At 48.8% G+C, this 20,772-nt stretch overlaps 1 protein-coding gene across 1 annotated transcript in view; it reads right to left on the bottom strand.

Moving 5' to 3' along the window:
* The window catches only part of LOC138521828 (vesicle-trafficking protein SEC22b-like), a 55,478-nt gene that overhangs the window by 33,026 nt on the left and 1,680 nt on the right, over window positions 1–20,772 (bottom strand). The window contains exon 2 of the mRNA XM_069634948.1: window positions 17,315–17,424. Within this exon, the coding sequence (XP_069491049.1) occupies window positions 17,315–17,424 (110 nt within the window). The remainder of the gene's footprint in view (window positions 1–17,314; window positions 17,425–20,772) is intronic.

Genomic DNA, 20,772 nt, shown 5'->3' with positions numbered 1-20,772 from the left:
ACACACGTTACATCGATTATATATAGGGGAGGAAGAGTGGGGTGCTGAAAAAAAAAGGACACCAAGTGTCCAATTTTGTAAAAATTTCTTTCACAAAGTTCAACAGGGCCAAAATCATGGATACTTTTCCTCCCCTTCTTAAAATTATCCACCTCTCCTGCATGGATAAAGTACTTACATTTTGAAAGTGCATCCCTAGCCATTTTTCTCTGGATCCGGATAGATTAGCACAGTTCATCACCAGGTGCTGTAAAGTTTCAACCTCGTGTCCACAGCAACGACAGATCAAACTTCGTTGCTCCTCCTTTCAGTTTCTTCTCCCCAAAACTTCTCTCGTGTGGAGAAGATTTAATCGGAATTTTAGAAAAGCAGTGCCTTTCCGTGTTAGAAGGAAATTTGTCCAAATATGGGTGCACGGTACCTCTACTATAGTGCTCGTCCGTGCCCTGAATTATAGACAGGAGGGCACTAAGCCTGTCCAGGGTAACTGTCCAGTCCCAATCCAGAAGTTTCCTCTTTACCAGGTGTTGGTTTTGCACTAGGTTGTCTGGTTCCAAGGCTATGTTGTTCAAGATTTCTGTGCAGATTAGCTGCCACTTGGTTAAAGCCGGGATCTGTTTTCTTGTCATGGCTTCATTAATGGCCAAGAAACCGCTTATTTCCTGTGGGTGCAGACATTTGCCAAGAAGTGTCAATGATTTCCAAACCATAGAAATGTAGAGTGAGGGTAGGCCCAGTTCTTTACAGATGCTTTCAATTGGAATAGATGATGGTAGGCTCAGTACTCTTTTCCAAAATAAACCCTCTAACAATTTCCAAATCTCTGGGGTAAGGAAGGAGTTTGCCTCCGCAGCATAAGTCAAAATGGGCGAAACTTTCAGTTTATAGAAGTCTATCAGTGGTCGGAGAGAGAAGGAACAGTAACGCTGCGTGATTGAAAGCGCTTGAGAAGCCAAGTTCATGACTTTGCTTCTAAGTCTTTCAACACCCGGACCATCTTGGATACTGCTGTTCAAGTTTACTCCAAGGTATACCATTGTTGAAACTACTGGTACCACTTCCCCGACGGGTGCCAAAAATCTAAAGTGGTTCCTATGATGGGACCTAGCCTCAAGATCTTTGATTTCTTTGGATTTATTCGGAGGCCATTTCCTTGTATATACGACTCCAGTGCCTTCAGTTGACGCTGTAGTCCAACAGCGGTCTGATCTAGTAACAAGAGCTCATCAGCGAACAGCAGTCTTCCCACGGAAGTCCCCGTGATCTTTGGGGGGGAAGCATCTCACTGCTTCAAAGCTTTCCTGCATGTCAGATATAAAGAGACAAAGTACCGCTGGAGCCAACCGGCAGCTCTGTTTCAACCCATTCATAGCCTCCACACTGTTTGAAAGGTTGCTCTGTCTGTCCAACCTAACTTTTAGAGTTGTCCCAGTGTGCAGTGCTTCCAAGGGTTCTCTCAGGTTGTTCGGACAACCCCATACCCTCAGTTTTTGCCATAAAATACAACGGTCGACAGAGTCGAACGCTTGTTCCAAATCAAGGGAGGCAATGTAGATGTTCTTGTATTTCTTTTCCTTGACAAGGCTTTTTAGTATGTTTATTATTAGAACATTTAGGGAAGTCCCAATGCCCTTACGAAAACCTGATTGCCAAGGATCCAAATGATTTGCCAACCTACTCCAATCATTCAGATGTTTCAAAATAAGTGCTGCAAAAAAATTTCCCACAACGTCCAAGAGGGCTATCGGTCTATAGTTCGTTGGCACGGATCTGTCACCCTTCTTAAAAATCAGGACGATTATGGACGTCGTCCACTATTTGGGTAACTTTTTTAATCTTTTTATGTCGTTGAACAACAACAGCATAAATGCGGCCCATTTTTCCGGGTCCTTTTTGAGGATGTCGTTGGTTAGGCCGTCCAGTCCTGCGGCCCTTGAGGAGTTTGAGTTTTTAATGAGGTCTAGGATGTCTTGTTTGTCGTATTTAAGGTCCCAAGACTCGTTAGATAATAGGGGTGTTTGTGGACCACGGGTTTTCCCCAAGGAGTAAAGGTCCGAAAGTGACTTTCCTATACAGTTGCTGCTATGGGATTCACCATCTTGGATTCAGGAGGAATGTTTATTTCATTAATCAGTTTCCAGATATCGGAGATGTTTTTAGTAGTTAACAATTTTAACATCGTCTCACTATCTTGTTGCACTAGTTGGTGTTTGTGCTGTGTGAGCCAATTCCTGTAATTGTTTCTGAATTTTTTATACAGGAGTAAGTCAACTGGTGCACTGGTTTTAAGAAATTGCCTCCTGGCTTTTCTCACAACTTTTTTTTTGGTCACTTCTTGGTAATCATAGGTGTGCCGGGTACATTGGTAGTTACCCTTGGCAGCACCCTTTGTACGAAAGATCTTCAGTGCTTCAGCGTATTCCATCAGATTGGAGCCTTGGTCCTTGATTAAGGAGTCCAACGCCAGGCCCGTCTCTTTTCTTCCCATGCGTAGTCTGTTTCCCCCCGGAGTTAACTCGAGGAACTGGTTTGGTAGATGTTTAGCAGGAATAATGGGAGATTTGACCCAGGCCTCAGTTTTGAGTTCCAGGATGTTGTGGTCACTCTGGGTCGTAGCGACCACTTTCAACGATCTTAGGTTTCCAAAAAGATTTTCTGATACAAAGATGTAGTCCAATGTGCTCGTTTGGTTGACCCGTTTCCATGTTGGGGCAGCTGGCTGGTCACCCAACAAGTTCCCATTTACCATGTGGATATTCCTAGCTGTGAGTTCCCTCTCCATGTTTACTCCTCTTGTTATGTTTTTAGCGGCGGTCAAAGGCAAAAACTCAATTTTCCTTTGCTTCTTGTCGTAGCATTCCATATTGAAATCCCCACATAGAAGAATTTCGAGTTTCGGACACTCAATCCTAGCATCGTCTATTGCTTTCAGGAGTACTTCCGTAAATGTATCCTCCTCGCGTGCTGTAGGACCCGAATATATATTGCATAGGAGCAACTGCCAGTCTTGCACTTATAGTAATGATTTTATCATGGAAGAAATTCTTATAAGTTGGATCCAAGGGTTCCTGTTTACCGAGGAGAGCACTTTTAAGCCACTAGTGCGCTTTACCCCTTACAGGAGGCCTGAACTCGGTCTCCCTTTCGAGCCCTTTATTGCTGGATTTAAAAATAGCTCAAACTTGTCCAAAAGGGGAAGGTCACACAGCCAGGTTTCCTGCAGGCAAAAGACGTCGTAAAATGACAGGTGTACAGCTGAATTTCCGAGGAGATGCGAGTAGCCCCGTGTGTTCCAACTCATGATTTTTATCCCTTTTGACACGGGATTGGGTTGGACACTCCTTGGGCACTGATAGCGTTATGATTTGGCGGATAGGACACCTGCCAGCCAACTCCAATCCTCTAAACTGTTCTCCAGGTTCGGACCAGGTTTATCTAGTTGAGTGCGCACTTGATCTCTTCTATTGTCCACCTCTCGAACACCCCTATCACTCTTACCCACTTTCATCTCCTGTTTCCTTTTGGGTTCGCTAGTTGGATTTGAGGAATTGCTTAATGCGTGTTGCAAAACTTTTGAACCTGCACGATCTGTGCTGGTCCCCTCCTCCAACTCCTTAAGCACAAACCCACATAGATTGAGTTTAGAACCCAACTCTAAAAGTGAGCTTTTGGTGTTACGATCGCCTGTATGAAGAATCACACTGTCGTGGCGTTTTTCATTGTGAAATTCAATCCAGTCAACGTCCCGTGATTTTAGTTGATCGGGGTGATCAAGGGATTGCAAGAGTCGCATGACATTGGCCCGATTCATAATCAGATTGTCTTCATAGCCTAGAGTTCTTTCCAATAACACTCTGTAATGTGCAGGGGCGTTGTGATCCTCGGACACTTTGTGGACAGACTGATTGATAGGCCCTGATACTGGCTTGTATTCTGTTTTTTCTGCCCATGATACTGTTCTTCTGATTCCCTTTATCATATCATTACGGGCTCCTTTGCTGTTGTCAATTTCAGACGTTTTCTGGACAAGAGAGTTCCTCCTGTCTTCCAGTGTAGTAAAGTCCAAGGGACTTAGTGACTGTGGAACCGTCCTTTCTTTTTCCAGGAAGCAGCCCTTATCTTCTCGCTCAGAATGCACTCTAGATTTCCACTTGAAGTTTTTAGTGGACACTGCTTTCGGCACTGACATTGATGGCAGTGGGGCTCTTTAAGTATCACTTGCTGCTGCCCCCGATCTTTGGACATCTGGCACTCCGTCACCCCTTTAAACTCAACACCTTTACTTTTATAGTCTACTTCGGAGTCATCATCCTCAGTACCGCTTTCTGTTTCGGATGTATTAGAGCCCGACTTCTCCTCCCATGTGGTATTCATATCGGAATAAACGGATAAGTCCATAAGGGAAGTGTCAAAGTATTCATTCACCCTCTCGATGACCAGGGGGGCGACAGGACTCGTCAAGGCACACATTCTGTGAGGGGGCAGAGGCGTCACCTGTTTTCTTTGACGATCTATCATAGAAACATGGTTTAGAGGGAGGTGCCAGATTCCTAGGAAAAGTTAGACTATTGACAATTCTAGTTCTAGTTAAAGGTTTCCTAGGGTTCAAGGTCCCTTGTCCTGTAGGTTTATCCATCGGCATAGGGGTCTTCCCATAGTTTTTTTCCCCTTTCTTGTTCACTTTGAGTTGTCCTTCAGCCGCCGGGGAAAGGCCTGTTTTAGGTTTCCTAAAAAGGTCAAACATTTTAATGGTGTTAGTGGATACTGGAGCCTTAGTTGGATCCAATGTCACCTGCGGCATGGTATTTGTTGCAGTGGAAGTCACTGGGCGACCTTCTTTCGGAGCAAGCCCACTCACCTTCATTGCAGGGACAGATGCCCACACGGTGTTGTCCGTGTTAGTAGAGTTGTCTGTGTATTTTGGTAGGACAGTTTCCTCAGGAGTACTCTTCTAGGGCAGTTCCGGCTGGGAAATTAAGGTTTGGGCCAGAATTACAGGATCAGTCGGGGGGACACCCACACCCCCGTGCTGAAGGCTTAACCTTTCGGATCTCCTCGTTTCTTTTTCTTTTATTATCGGCTTGATAATGCTTTTCAAGATTTCAGTCGTGCGATCATCGTTTTTTTCCAGTTTCGACTGAATTGCTGAAACAAACCCTTCTATGAAGATCATTTTGGAAAACAGCATGGCAATTGTTGTTGTATGGTCCCGGAGCTGATCGTTTTGCGTCTCTATGAGTTTCATAAAGGGGGCCATTACCAGGGCAAAAGCTGTGATCATACCAGAGTCAATTTGAGGGTCCGTTTTGGACGGGACATCTACTTGGGTAGATGCCGGGGCGGACAGGAGATCCTCGTCTGAGGGGGAAGGTTGCCTTCTTTGCCGTTTACTCGGAAAAGGAGCTTGCTGGGGGAAGACTCCTTTGTGAGATCTTTGGGAGAGACCCCCAGATTGAGTTTTGTTTGCTTGGGCTGTGGAATGAGACCCCCAGTGATATATTTGGTGGTGACCGAACCGAGACATAGGGCGGTCTGGAAAGCGACCTTGTGGGGTCGCCCTAATTTGCGGGTCAACATTAGAATAGTCTGGGGGGTTTTCAGTGTTCAACAAAGAGATCCCAAAGGGTTTCCAACCTTTATCCAGTCTTTGTGCAAGGTCTGGCCTCCCTTGGTCCCTTTACAAGTACCAAAGACAAAAGGGTTCATGTTCGAAGTGGGTGTTGACCTTGGAGGACCCGTCGCCTCATCGAAAGCCAGACCCAAGTCCTTTGGCACGGGAAAGGTAGTGTTGGGAGGAGTCCGTTTAAGAGGAGCCTCCCGCGGAATTTCCCTGTGTAAATGAAGAGGTGTGCGTGTCTCTCTGTGGGAGTGTGTTTGCGTGCATGTTCCGTGGGGGAATGGATGGCGGCGCATCACAGGAGGGAGGAGGGCATGGTATTTGTGCAGCCGGCATTGTGGGGGCAATCAATCCAATGAACTTCGCATACTGTGCCCCCCATCTCTCCCCCGCCCCACACCTCGACGAGTAGGCAAAGGCCATACAGTTTTTATGTAACTAATTATCTTCAAAAAAGCAAGCAAGGGTGACTTGGCCCAGTCTACAACCAATAGAATGTGTAACACAATGAACAGAAATAAAAACATTACCTTCTGACCCTCAATATCAAGTCGGAGACAATGCAACTTGGCCTCAGAAATATTTCAAGAACCGCACAAAGCCAGTGCCAGCTATCCAATATGCTTAACCCTCTGCAGCGCATCTATTTCCAAGAAGCGTAGCCAGCCGCCACCCATCAGAAAGTGTTTATCTTGCTTTTTAAAACAAACTGTCCAATCACTCACCCTGAATTCCTATGAATGCCAGTGGTGCCTATAATGCGATATTTTGAAAGGTAATGGTTTAATTGCAGTTGTGAATCAGCTCGAATTATAAACGAAAACGTCATAACCAGGTGTGCTTTCAAGGACTTCATTTTTAACCAACATAGGTGTGCTTGCATCAGGGACTGCCTTTGCCAGGGACTGCAATTATATGCCCAGGTACTCCCACAATTTGCCAGCTGTTGCCATTTTATGGCCAAGTAGTACCATTAGGGGGAGAATGCCCGGCAAGCGAGGCATGCAGGCTTGATCCGCCGAAGCTCCCGTGCCCGCCTGCCGAAATCCTGATCAAACTGCGGTTAACCCGCATCACTTTTGGTGGAATCGGAGGCTAGGAGGGGGCGAATTGCCCGCGACCCCACCAATGTAATCTAGGGTCTGATGTTGGAGGGGGCGAATTGCCAGACGCTCCGAAGTGCGGATGACCAATGAAGGAAGTTAAGATGGCTGCTGCGGGGCTCATACAGAGATCTGCCCAGGGGTAGCGGGTGCAGTGCCGGAGGCAGTGAGGCACAACAACAAAGACACTTGGGGGCCGCACAGTGGAAGAGTGTGGCTACCCAGGGGTAGGGTGGTCAACTTTTTGAGATCCTTTTGCGGGACAATTGCCCACAAGGCGGTGATGACGTCACACCATCATTCACGTTTGGCCCGCCCTATTTGTAATTTAAAAAATGTGTTAATGGCTCACCTGGCTTAATTGCAATGCAAATGGTTTGGCCTTGGGAGGTGATGGTCACTTTTTTTTATTTTTTTAACTACAAACATGACCATCACGAACCCAGGAACAAAGCTTTAGCATTGGAATGAAGACAGGTGTCGGAGCGTGAGCAGCAAGCCTGGAACAGCAGCGGCAGCTGCTCGACCTGCAGACTCAAAAAAGGAGCCAAGGCCGCGGAGCCGCTCAGAGAAAGAAAACTGCAGGCAGCAGCTTGTAGCAGCGCTGTGGTGTGTAGACGGACAAATCAGAGTGGCTGTGCGGGACGCAGGTTGTCCCGACCTGCCTTCTCCCGAGAGTCCCACTCCAGGGAGCAAAGCAAGTCGGGACAATCTGCGTCCCGCACAGCCACTCTGCAAACTGCGGGACAGATTACCCAAATACGGGATGATCCCGCAAAATACGGGACAGTTGTCCACCCTACCCAGGGGCTTGCCTCACGGAAGTGCCGGTGCGTGGAGGCGTGATGAGGCCAAGTAACCGACAATGGGGGCGGATAGCCTGGCCCACTGCTACTGCTACCGCACCGGAGGACCAACAGAGTGCGTTCCCGCCACAGAGGTGCGCGAGATCAGTGAGTGTGGAGCGACTGGTGGAGATATGAGCAACTGAACCCTGCACAGGGGCAGAGGTGCCGGTTGGAAGTAAAGCAGTGCAGTTAGGAGGCGGAAAGCGGACATCGGTCAAAGTGGTCCATCTGCCATTCTGCATGCTAAAAACCCGGGTGGCCGGGCGGGGACAATTAGACGTGGACCGCGCCTGATTTACAGCATAGGGTGACTGGAGGCACGCTGTGCCAACACAGCGCTGCATCCTGGGGGAGAGCAAGCCCATTAAGGTACGAGGTGTGGAGGGAAGAGTTCCCGAGGCTGGCTGAAATGGAGAGATAAGGCTTTGTCCCTCTCTCATTGGCTCTGCATGGAGGACTATTTATGAGCACAAGAGGACACATTGGGAACCTCGGAAGATCTGCTGAGAGGGGGAGCTGCAAGACTTGAGACCGGAGCTCCAGTCAGGTGAAGTGGGAGTGCAGTACTGGCATTGGGACCGGAGCTCCAGCCAGGTGAAGTGGGAGTGCAGTACTGGCATTGGGACCGGAGCTCCAGCCAGGTGAAGTGGGAGTGCAGTACTGGCATTGGGACCGGAGCTCCAGCCAGGTGAAGTGGGAGTGCAGTACTGGCATTGGGACCGGAGCTCCAGCCAGGTGAAGTGGGAGTGCAGTACTGGCATTGGGACCGGAGCTCCAGCCAGGTGAAGTGGGAGTGCAGTACTGGCATTGGGACCGGAGCTCCAGCCAGGTGAAGTGGGAGTGCAGTACTGGCATTGGGAATGGCTCCTTGTCTGAGGTATCACAGTTGCGGAAAAGGCAGTGGTACCCTCTGGGAGTGGGACCGGAGACAGGAGAGACTGTTGGCTGACCTTGTGTGAAAGCCTGGGAGTAATAACTTGCTTAGGGCGAGAGCGGGTGAAGCCTAGTCTTGGAGAAAACATGGTGAAGAGACGGCAGAAGATGAAGAAATACGCGGATCCCAAACAGCCCAAACCGGAGGGGGTGCAGCAAGGGGGGAGACTGGGCACCCAAAGACAGGAGCTGGAGGAGTCACTTTGGACGCACTGATCTAAGCTATCCAAACAACAAAGACATCCCTAGAGGTGGGAGTGGACGTGTCCTTGGTGCGCACAGACTTATGCAAGGTGTGCAAAAGGGTAACGGAGGTGGAGCAAGAGTCAGTACAGTAGAAGATGTCCTGCTGCACCTCAAAAATCGGGTGGCAGGCCGGAAAGGAGCGACGAGAACCGTGGAGTTGAGGGCAGAAGATGCAGAGGGTCGCTCCCGGCACTGCAACATGCACCTAGTTGGGATCCCAGAAAGGGAAGAAGGGTCCAGTGCGGAGATGTTCACAGAGTGACTGATCCTGGAGAACATGCAGGTGAAGGGCCTCTCAAAGCTATTCACTGTGGAGCGGGCGCACAGGGTCTCTGGCAGGACGCCGCTGCCGCAGTGCCCGCCAGAGGTGATAGTGGCGAAAATGATCAACCTCAGAGACAGAGACGCTATCCTGGAGGAGTCTCCTAGAGTTGGATGTTATGAGGTGGGCAGTGCAAAGCTACAGATCTTCCTGGACTTCACCCTGGAGGTGCAGCAACAACTGAGAACGTTTGATGCAGCACGACAACGCCTTCGGGAACTGAATATCAAATACATGTTTTACCAAGCTAAGCTGAACATTATTGCACAGGGCAAATCCTGGTTCTTCACGTCCCCACAAGAGGTCTGGGCTTGGCTAGAGTCGCCAACACGACGCTCAGGACAACGGGGGGGAGGAGGAGAAGAAGCCTCATGCTCCGGGGATGGAGACTGCTTTGGGGCAGGCTGAACATGCACTAGGAGACGGAACTGGAACGGGGGTCTTTGTGGACTGTGTATTCGAGATTGTAGGGCGGGGGCTGACAGGGGTGGAGCTCCCAAACCTTCGGTTGTCTGTTCACTGGACGAGGGAGTAAGGTGGATGGAATAGCTGTGGGATTACATAGTTGGGGGTGAGGGGTGGGTGAAGGGGGGATGGGAGTGGGGTGGAGAGGGAGCGGGGCATTGGTGGGGGTTGTTTCAAATGGGAAGGCAATGGGGGTGGATGTAGTGGAGGTGGGGGACATGGGAAAAGGGAGGGAACAGTTGTGGAGGTCACTGGAACGGTTTACCAGGGGCTCAGGGTTAGTTTGTGGGGGGTCGGGTGGGTGTTGCACTAACAGGTGGGATCAACGAGTTTTGTTGGAGGGTTTATGACCGAGTTGAAGGTACAGACTACTGCGAAGACAACGGTGCAGAATGGGTGCGGAAGAGGGCAGAACTGGTAGAACAAGGCTAAAATGGGGGGAGAGAGTCTGAAAATCAGGACCTGGGATGTTCGAGGGCTGGGTAAAAGGCTCACATTTCAGCAAGTGGGGGGGTTACTGAAACGGCATGGGATCCAACTGGCTATGCTCCAGGAAACTCACATGTTGAAAAAATATTTGGACTCACTAAAAAGACAGTGGGGGGATACTGGTGGGGATGTCCTATTCGTCATACGCTAGAGGGGTCTTGGCGGGGGTCCCTGTCCAGGGGGACACGGTTATGACCGATGAGATTGGGAGGACAGTGGTGCTCATAGGTACATTAGAGGGAGAGGGAATATGTGCGGTTAATTCTTATGCGCCCAACGTGGATGACAAGGACTACTTTGCCTCAATACTGGAGCTGGTGGGTGGGGACAGAAAATGAATGTTTACATGCGGGGGGGCTTTACCTGTCTTCTGTACCCAGATTTGGACGGTACGGGAGAGACTGGCCAACTAAAGCAACAGGCGGCAGCGTCACTGCGGAGGGTAGTGGGGGACTTGCACCTGGTGGAGTTTTAGAGGGAGTCGCATGGTCAGGAGAGGGATTATTCTTATTTATTGCGTGTGCACAGTTCCTACTCCCGTAGGGACTATCTCTTTGTGGGGGCTGAAGATTTGCATTCCTTTGATGGTACAGAATATTTGGGGAGAATCCTCTCGGATCACTCTTCCTTGGTGTCGAGCCTGCAGGGGCTGTGGCGGAGGCCACCGGTACAGCAATGGCGCCTACAAGCTGCCGCCCTGGAGGATGTGGCATTCATGGAAATGCTATGGAAAGAAATATTGCGGTTCTTCGAGATTAATGAGGTGTCGGTGAAGGCATTGGGAACCCTCTGGGAGGCTTTTAAGGCCACAATTAGAGGAGTTTGCATATCCAAGCTCTCTCGGGTCCAGTAGACATTACAGGGCGCTGTGCGGAAGATAGAAAGGGAGGTGTCACATCTGGAGGGGGAACTGGTGGAAGGACAGCGGGAGGGGGAAGGACTGGCGAAGACACTAGCATCTCGCCGGGACGCGTTGACGTTGTTAGTGAAATTTGAGGAGGTAGGCGGGACGGGCGGGTTCACAGGGAAGGGGACAAGGCAGGGAGATTGCTGGCCTCAACCTCAGCACACTGTCACGCAGATCAGGCAGGAATTGGGAGATTTGGCCAGCACCCAGGAGGGAATTAATGAAACGTTGCAGAAATTCTATCAAGCTCTGTATATAAGCGAGGAGGTGTATACCGCAACAGAGGCGGACAAACATCTGGACTCGATTCAGTTACCAGTCCTAGTCGGGGACCTCAAGGAGGGGTTAGAGGGACCCATCGAGGAATCTGATGTAAGCTTGTGCGCTACACGCGATGCAGAAGAGTATATCCTCGGAAGCAATGGTTTCCCTGTGGAGTTCTACTGTACATGTGCGGACCTCCTGGTTCCTCAGCTTAAAGTTTATGAGGAGGCCTTCGAGGAAGGGATACTCCCCACCTCGATGCGGGTAGCAGTCATAACAGTCTTGTTGAAAGAACGGAAGGACCCCCTGGACTGTGCATCTTACCATCCCATCTCTTTACTAGGTGTTGATGCCAAGTTCCAGGGGTGTTGCTAGGTCTGGCAAAGATCCGGGGCTATGCTAATTTTGGGACTGTCGGGAGTGGGGGCTAGCTAGCCTTTTTGGTTGTAACCCCTCAGCTTCTATCCGGGGCTACAACCAAAAGACCCAGGGCTATACCACCCTCAGCCCCCTCCTAGCAACGCCTCTGGCGCCTATGCTGGTGCACCCCGACAAGTGCAATTTTATAGGGGGCCGGAATACGACAATGAACCTATGCCGCCTGCATCATGTGATGGATCAGGTGAAAGAGAGGGCGGAAAATGTCATTGGCGGCCTTTGATGCGATGAAGGCCTTTGACTCATTGGAATGGGAGTGGCTATTTAAGGTACTGCAAGCGTTTGGGTTTGGGGTTAATATCTGCCGATGGCTATGGCTTTTATACACTGAGCCGGTGGCAAGGGTGAAGACAAACAACAGGGTGTCACAGCAGGGAATGCAGAGTAGGAGGATGCGGCAAGGGTGTCCGGTTTCGACAATCCTGTTTCCATGCCTCCATGGCGTTATCGCACTTTCACAATTTGAATGACACAAGGCCTAGCAAGATCGTTCGTTTTGTCCTTCCTCTGTCTTCCCTCCATTGTCTTGTCGCACCTAGAAACACCTATATACAGGCGCATTATAAATGACTCATCATATCATATATCATGGCAATTGAAGCATTGGCAATGTTTCTCTGGAAGCAGATGAGTGAGGCAGGGATACTCACGGGGGGACAAGGTTAGGGTTATGATATGATATGATAGGTTATTTATAACGCGGTTAATACCCAGAGGTTTCTAAGCGCGGACCCGGGGATCGAACCTCTGTTGCTCCATGTCATCTTGCTTCCAAGGCGAGCATGTTGCCCCTGAGCTATCCTCCCGAGACAGACATATCGTCTCTTTATACGCCGATGACCTGTTTCTGTATGTGGGGATCCCGCGTGATAATATGCCAACGCTTCTGGAGAAACTGCGCAATTTATGGACGCTGTCAAGCTTTCACGTCAATAAAGAGAAGTCCCTGCTGTTTCCATTGGGAGGTCTCCGCCGTTGCGAACTAGTGGCCCTTCTGTATTGGGGTTGAAGATGGGAAGGGGACTGGGAATCCAGATCTTTCATGACATGGAAGAGACAATCATGTATAATACGGGCAGGGCACTGTGGGGGATGGCGGAATTCGAAACAATTTTGGAAAAAGTGAATAATATCATTGATGGGGAGGGTGGCGCTATGTAAAATGGTCATACTCCTGAGGTTACTCCATTACTTGACCAATGTCCCATAAAGCATTACGGAGATGTTTTTTAAGATGCTAGATGAGAAAGTAGGGGGAATTGTGGGCTGCAGGGAGGATGAGGGTCTCCCTGGTGACACTGCAGCATCTGCGTCGAGGGCCAGAGGTAAAGGTGGGCGGGTGGACACCATGAGATATGTATATTGGAATGTGGGGTTGTTTGGAATGTGATTTAATGCACTATATTAATTATGGTCTGGTGCTGTCAGCTGTGTATACTACATTTTGGCCTTTATGTAAACTGAAAGCATGAATAAACAATTATTTTTAAAAAGGTAGTACCATTATGACAGTGCCTGGCAAATGACTATACTACGCCTACACAAAATACAAAACGGTTGGCTTTGACAATAAATAAGAGGCACATTTGACCCCACAGTTACAACTTGGGCTGAGATAGAAACATGGGTCAGGGGCTGGGCAAAAAAACTGCTTGAAAATGTGTTTTACTGTCCAAATGCTGGCATACAGTTAGACAAGTATCATGATTTCCTTTGGGCAGAGCTAGCATGTTGTTGTTCTGACTGGCCGCGTGATATCCTTTGGCCGCACTGTGCCAAGTGGGTCAATAGTGGCATGTATAGCTCTAGCTGGCCTCTGGATATTCTTTAGGTACAAGCAACATGAGGGGCATTACTACATATATGATATTCTGTAGGCACTACCAGCACGAACATGCGTTTTACAGGGCCAATGATGGCAAATATTGTTGAGACAGACCTGGTGAATTTTGTTGGGCACATAGAGTGTGAAAATGTGTGAATACGTACATATATTGTGTCATCGCTTCTTTTGGCATGGCCAGTATGAACATGTGTGCAAAACCTTCCTGTGTACTGTGGGCAACCTGGATTCTATAGGAATATTTCATGTGACCACCCACAGAACTGATGGTACATTTCAATGCTTTTCACAAAACGTGTCTGCAATCTAGGTCCCACAATGCACCATTTTGATGTATTATTTTTAATACATTTCTTGGGGAGAACTCCCAGAACAGCCATGTTGGCTCTGGCCAGGAAAAGCATGTATGCCCACTTTAAACATTTACTATCTACCAGCGACTGTAGCCATGTGTGAGGGGAAGTTGCATAGTGGTTGCACATCCTGTGCCGGTTTTGCTTGTGAGGGGGTCGTTGCAGTGCTGATGTTCATGCTGTTTCCGAGGGATGTTGTAGTTCTACTGCCGGTGCTGTTCCTGTTCTCAGGGAAAGAGGCGGCATGTTCTAGTCCATCTACATGAGAAGAAGCCTTGCACTGCTGTGGCCCGTGTTGTTCATGCTTCTTGCGGCTGCATAAAGTGCGGATCTGGTGCAGTACATGCTTGTGCCGGAGGGAAGCTTAACACTGCTACCCATTCGCCGCCTGTTCTCTTTGTGAGAGGGAAGCCTGCACTGCTCCTACCCACAGTGTATCGTCTGGTCGTGTGCAAGTGGGATGGCCATGCTTGACTGATGTTCTTTCTTTCTGAGTCTACTAGAAATGGTACATTCTGCTCCTGCCTGTGCGCTATGTGTAAAGTGCAGCTCTGCGGGTAAAATGAAAAGCAGATTAATAAGCAGAGCATCTTGCAGGGATGGTATCTTTATTAGGATAAACCATATTCTTCTTTGCAAGCACCTAAGACCCCAGCCAGTAGACAGAAATATGAGTTAGCCTAATAAAGGCCTCCTTTCTTTACTATCACTGCTTATGCTAAAAGATAAGAAGCTGCACGGTATTCCGGCCACTATTATTTGTCTCGGGAGGACAGCTCAGGGGCTAAATAGTCGCCTTGGAAGCAAGACGACTCAGAGCAACACAGGTTGGATCCCCGGGTCCGCGCTTAGAAACCTCTGAGTATTAAGCGCTTTATAAATAACCAATTACATTTACAAAGTAAGTTTAAATGCTAGACATAACAAACATATTGCAGGTCATTCACCTTGTATGTGAGGGGCGCTGCCTTTATGTGAAGTGGCAGCGCATGCAGAGGTAGGGCTAGCGAGGTTGCGGCAAAATGGCCTTTCGCCTAGAGTGGCAAAAATCCTTGCACCGGCCCTGGGCCTAGTCCCAGACTGTCCCAGCTGAGAAGGGAATTGGCACTTTGGGAAAGGCGAAATGCAAATCAGAACTGGTACTGCCACCGATGGGAGTAGTCCAGTCGGAAGATCCTCCCCGAACGTAAACACAAGCAACCCAGGACATGTTTTGGCCTCATCAGTGGGGAGAAGCTTGGTTTCCAATCGGGCAGCGAGCAAGGAACCCTCTTTCTTATTTATTTATTTATTTTACTGTGCATTTGTAAGGTGTGAATCTTCTGGGCTTAACGTGTTTCACATAGCGAGACAAACGATAACCAAATAATGCGATGGGTGTAAGGTTCAGAATGAATTGGAACCACTAGCAATGCTCTGGGCGACTTCCATGCCAATGTTTTTATTCCGTCGGTTCCACTGGAGAATGGGACCAGTCAAATGCAAATCAATATTGGCACTGTCACCAATGGGAGCAGTCCAGCCTGAACTGCTAGGCCACGCCCCTTCTGCCGGCTGGAAAACGATGGTCGAGAGGGTTGCCCAGATCAATGTTAGTGGTTATGATTGACTCAAAACCTTCCAGCCATCACGCGTCAGTGCTGCATAAGTCACCCCGAGCGGGACGGGTATGCACAGATGTGGGCCCCAAGCCTGCTGTGCCTACAGACCCAAGCTACACCAACTGTTAACACCCAAGGAGGCTGCAACTATCCTGGGGATGCACGTGCTCTTGTGCAGAAGGTAATACCCTGGCAGTTCTGCCAGGAACGTCCATCTTGGGCTGGGCAAGCTTGAATTGCATATGGTCTTTCCCTTTCTTTAAGGGCGTGACAGGCTGGACAACAAGGGTCAGGGTGTTTGTCCAGAGCAATGCCAGTCGTTTAGATTCATGAAAACCTTCCAGCCATCACTCTTCGGTGTTGCCTCGGAGCCCCAGTACTCGTAGGGGGTGGGGATGGAAAGGGGCCTCCCTCCCCAAAAAGAGCATCCATTGGAAGTTGACAGTCCTAGCACTCAGGGCCAAGTGGATTTCATTCAAGATTGCAGAAAAGGCACAAAGGCTTCCTGGTGGGACAGCTATGCCCATGGGCAGCTAAGCCTGATTGAGAAAACAATTCCTTGTTACAGATTAATGGCCGGCTCCCTAGAAAGGAGGCCAAGCATCATATGATATGATATGGCATTTATAACGCTCCTGTACCCAAGGGCTCTCATGCATTCTTTATAGAAAATACCATCTGAGTGGTGGCGTCCACCTGAGTTTAACATGTGGCTGATAGGCTGTACCGTCATAAATAAAACATTACTACCACGTAGGGCTTTAAGTGGCCCAGGGCTCACCCGGGCTCAGCCGCGGCAGTCTCCAAATATTACCCTTGAGCCGGGGCACTCCCAATGGACTTTCTGAAATAGATATCTTCCTTGCACTAATGTAAATACAAAGCTGTGTGGCATAACAGCAGTTAAATACATTTTGAATTAGGTTGTTTTCAAACAGGTTTGGATATTGCAACACATTAAATGAAAGTATTGGCATTACAATGATGTTAATTAGTACATAAGAAAGTCTTTCAAAGAATCTATGGGATTTCATGGTGTAGTGACCTATTTTGATTTTAAGTTCTATTTTATACATGAATGTATTTATTTTGATCAATATTTCAAGCACATTTATATTATTTAATATATATTTTAAAGTAGAATTTACTCCCTTTCATTGTATGTATGAAAGTTGTATTGGGTCTGTTAGGTCACTCTTGATTACATAGCCCCCACCTCTTTCAAAGGCTTTGGGACTGGAGGGTGTGCCACACCTTTTTTTAGGCCCCACCTCCAAAAATGTGCTTCATGGTGTGCTAGAGCACCCCCTCAATTTCTAATCCCATTTAAAGAATTGCCAAAGCACCAAAGCAGTCCGCATATGGCCAGCCAAGCAACGACTGCCCGCAGGAAAGGGTGTCCATTTGCAGAACCTGTTTCCGCAGTAGACACAGGCTTCTGGGATGCACATGAGACGATATCCCTACATATTATCCCCACCAAAAATATTGCTGTACATATGGTCGTCTGTCTCGCCATAGGCGATATTTTGGGGGGGGATAATTTGTGGGAGCGGGGGTTGCCGGGGCATCCCCCACACATTTAAAAACCACAGGGTCCATAGCTCAATATCGCTGCAAAAATATGGTGATATTTTTGTGTCGCAATATTTTTGCGGGCTTATTAACACATGGAACCCATGAGACATGTCAGCGCATTGGGTCTTCGGGGATCAGAGCCCACAAAAGAGAGTCAGAACCGGGAGGATCAGAAATTAAACATTAAGAGAATGACAGGGGCACTGCAAGCTACTCGCAGCGTACAGCCTACAGAGGGCGGGCGTGGGTTAACAAGTCAAAGGTGTGTCCGGAGAGTGGCGTATTGTGCCCAAGCCTGGGTACTCACTGGAAGGTCATGGGGCCAGCCTCCAGGGAACAGCGGGATGGTGAGTGCTCACTCAGCTTGCGGAACAACTGCTTGGCCTGGTTCTGGTACTCCTGCAGGTTCCGGCTCGACTGTGGAAGGAAGAGAGAGAAAGCTATATTTACAAGATGGCGTGTCACCAAGCTGCAGGGCGGTCATGAGGTTTCCTGTAGCATTTGGCAAAAGGGGTCCCTGGAGCTTTCAGGGTCAGTGGGTCCTGTGATCTGGATGGGTACTACAGATCTGGGACCTGCAAGACCCTGCAGCTATGGCGTCAGGAGATTACTGTAGTATGCAGGGAGTGTGGGGTTCAGTGGAGGGCGCTAGGAGAGAAAAAGTATATGTGGCCACAAACAAAAGAAAAGGTGGAACTCCTTGTGAAAAACGATTAAAGGGATCTGTGAAGCCATGCAGGATTCTGAAGGAATGGTCACAATCTGGCCTTGTTCTGAATGTTACTGTGAGCCTGTCCCAAAAAATTGAACTATGTGGTTGTACTCAGCGGAGCTCCCAACCCCAAATGTAAAGACCAGTGGAGGTGTACTATGCAGCGGTAGAGGTGTAGACAGGGTAGGGCCTGAGCGGGCAAGTCCCACCCAAAATCTGTAAATGCCCACTCAGCAGCACTGTGTGGATATTTACAGATGTTAATGTCAGTGCGGTGGGCCCAACTACATTACCTTCAGACCCCACTTGTTAGACAATCCTGGCTGCGCTTCTGTGCAGCGGTGAAGGTGTCACCATACGGCTCAACCAGGGAGCGTGCCCGAGGGCCTGACATTCTCTTAGATTCAGGGTTCCCTGTTCAAAGGAACTTCCCCGAGTTCTTCTTATTCCTGATTAACTCCCTCACTAAGAGAGGGCAGAAACATGTTGGCAGATGTGTCACTGGAAAGGGCATGCGTACCCATGTGAATTACATAACACATCATTCTTGTTTCAGCAAGGTAGAGAGTGCACCCGTTTTCCTTTAATAAAGATTTCAATGTTTTGCCCCCAGATCGAGTCCCATATTTTACATATCAAGGCATTGCAAATACTATACCCCGTCCTTCCATTGGGTGGCACTGTTTAATCATGAAATCCATTATTTTTCGAGAATAAACTAAGCTCGGGTACACTCCAACAGAGTCCATGTGGCCATTCCCACCTCCACCCCCAACTGAGTGTAAAGATGACAACGTCATCACTGGATAGTACACCTCAGCCAGCAGTTACACACGGAATTGAAGGCTCCCCTATTTAAAACTACACAGCTCACTCACTTCGTAGGACCAGGCCCTGACATTTTATTTATGAAGAAATGCAGATTTCTAGTGTTTATACCTATCAAACCCCAGGCGGGTGCCCAACCTGAAAGGACTTTGGTACCTCGTGTGCATGTGCGCCATTGCTGCCTAGCCTGACTGTTAAAACTGACCCCCAGCGGTCTGCAAGGGGCCTCCGGGTAGCACAAGCACTCTACAAAAAAACAGTGAACATAACGTCCTGAAATAACCCCCTTCTCTCCTGAACCCTCGGGCATCCTTAATACTCCATCACACACCCTGAAATGTACACATTGCCCATCACCGTCATTGTCTTAATTCCTGACCTGAAATCTCCTCTTCCTTCACATCTGTGCTGCCCGTGTGCCAATATATGGGCAGACATCTCTGCAGCAGGCAGGCAGGCCCCAGCAGGCACCCCCTCTTCCCATTTCTATCCGCTCGGTGGGAGTGGTCGTGTGTTCTCGCTTTTGCCTTGATTACAGTAGCCATTTTATTCCGGGCCATCCAGACACCGTGTGCCAGTCCTGGGCTTTCATGTAACCATTGTCATCAGACTATGGGAAAAAGGGCCAGCCTCCCTACTGAGAGCAAACACATCCAAATCCCCTGGTATATGGGATGGTGCCCAGTGAAAGGGGGCCCCCAATCATGAGTCAGCCTTTGTACCTTACCAGAGGAGAAATCTCCATTTGCAAATTAGTCTGGTCCCACCCAGAAGGGCAGTCCAGCAGCAAAACGCCAGGCAGCTCTCCTCGAACAAGGGGACCAGCAGGATAATAATATTATAATAATGTGTTATTTATAACACGCCTAATACCCATAGGTTTCTAAGCGCGGACCCAGGAATCGAACCGGTGTTGCTCCTCGTCGTCTCCCTTACAAGGCGGGCACGTTGCCCCTGAGCTATCCTCCCGAAAACGAGGCACGCACTTCTGCCTTGATTGGCCTCGCCAATGAGGTGAGGCTAAGGTACAGGCGTAGAGGCGAGTGGGTCCATGTCTGCATTACCCATACAAACCTAGGGGGAAACCCCAAGCATTTCGACATTCGCCAAAAATGGGAGAGCCCCTTTTCTGAGAACGAACAGAGCCAAATAAACTTTTTTGTGGGATTGTGCACATTCAGGAGGGCCTACAATCTCTGTAATACACCAGGGAGAAAGATGCGTTTATCAGTATGCACTAATTGGCAGACTTAAAGCAAACCAAGGCGACATCTCCCAGAATGCACTAGAGTGTTAAATGAAACCCAGGAGTAGGATACAGGTGACCAGTTGACATGGAGTCATCCTGCCACCTTAGTCTAGATTGCCAACTGGTTAGAGCACAAATGTATTGAAATCGAGCATGAGAGGGAGTCTGCATGAAGGACAAGCTCTGACACCAGGTGACCCAGGCAATATCAAAATAGGAGGCAAGGAAGGAGATTGGGGTTGAGGAGAGGCTAGGCCCATGTCACTGGCCACTGGGGCAGAACCCTGGGCATAAAAAGCAGGGTTTCTGTTCCAGATAGCCTGGCCATTCTCACCCTGCCAGGCACATACGTTATGCAGCCTCAAAGGGTAAAGCCGGGTGAGGTCCATGTCCAGGTCTTTGCTCAACACCATGCAACAAGATCTTCTTTAACGAAAAAGGTGGCGCCTTAAGCACTCCAAAGATATCCCTCACGTGTGATTCTTATTTCTTTCACCCCAAATCTCTCCTGTCCTCGCCCTATGACCTCGTGGTCTCCCAATGGGTTCCACACCTTACTACTCTGGTGGAAACAGCCTTTGCACAGATGAAAGCAATGCACATGCAAATTACATGACATAATCCTCCTAGTACTGATGACCTGTTACTCCACCTGGGCCGATCAGGAATTTGTGTTACCTGGGCTTTGCAGGGATATGAGGGGTCCTAGCTAAAAAGAGGAGTTTTTTTTCTATAAAACTATATTTATTTCTGAGGGAGCAGTGGTGCCCGCATGGCACACGCTGATTCCAAACCTCACGTCTCTTTTCAGGAAACCATTTCTACACCATGGTGAGCAGTCCTCAAATGTCAGGACTTCAACAACAAGATAGAGTCCCCCCAAAAACTGCTGCTACATGGCGTTGATGCAAAACAATGTTTACAGAACCACTGCACCTCACCACATTAATCCACTAAATACCACGGAAACGTAGCC

Source organism: Ambystoma mexicanum, chromosome 13 (assembly GCF_040938575.1).
Source record: "Ambystoma mexicanum isolate Mex_15411 chromosome 13, UKY_AmexF1_1, whole genome shotgun sequence".
Lineage (NCBI taxonomy): Eukaryota > Metazoa > Chordata > Amphibia > Caudata > Ambystomatidae > Ambystoma > Ambystoma mexicanum.
This window is presented reverse-complemented; position numbering and strand designations above follow the sequence as displayed.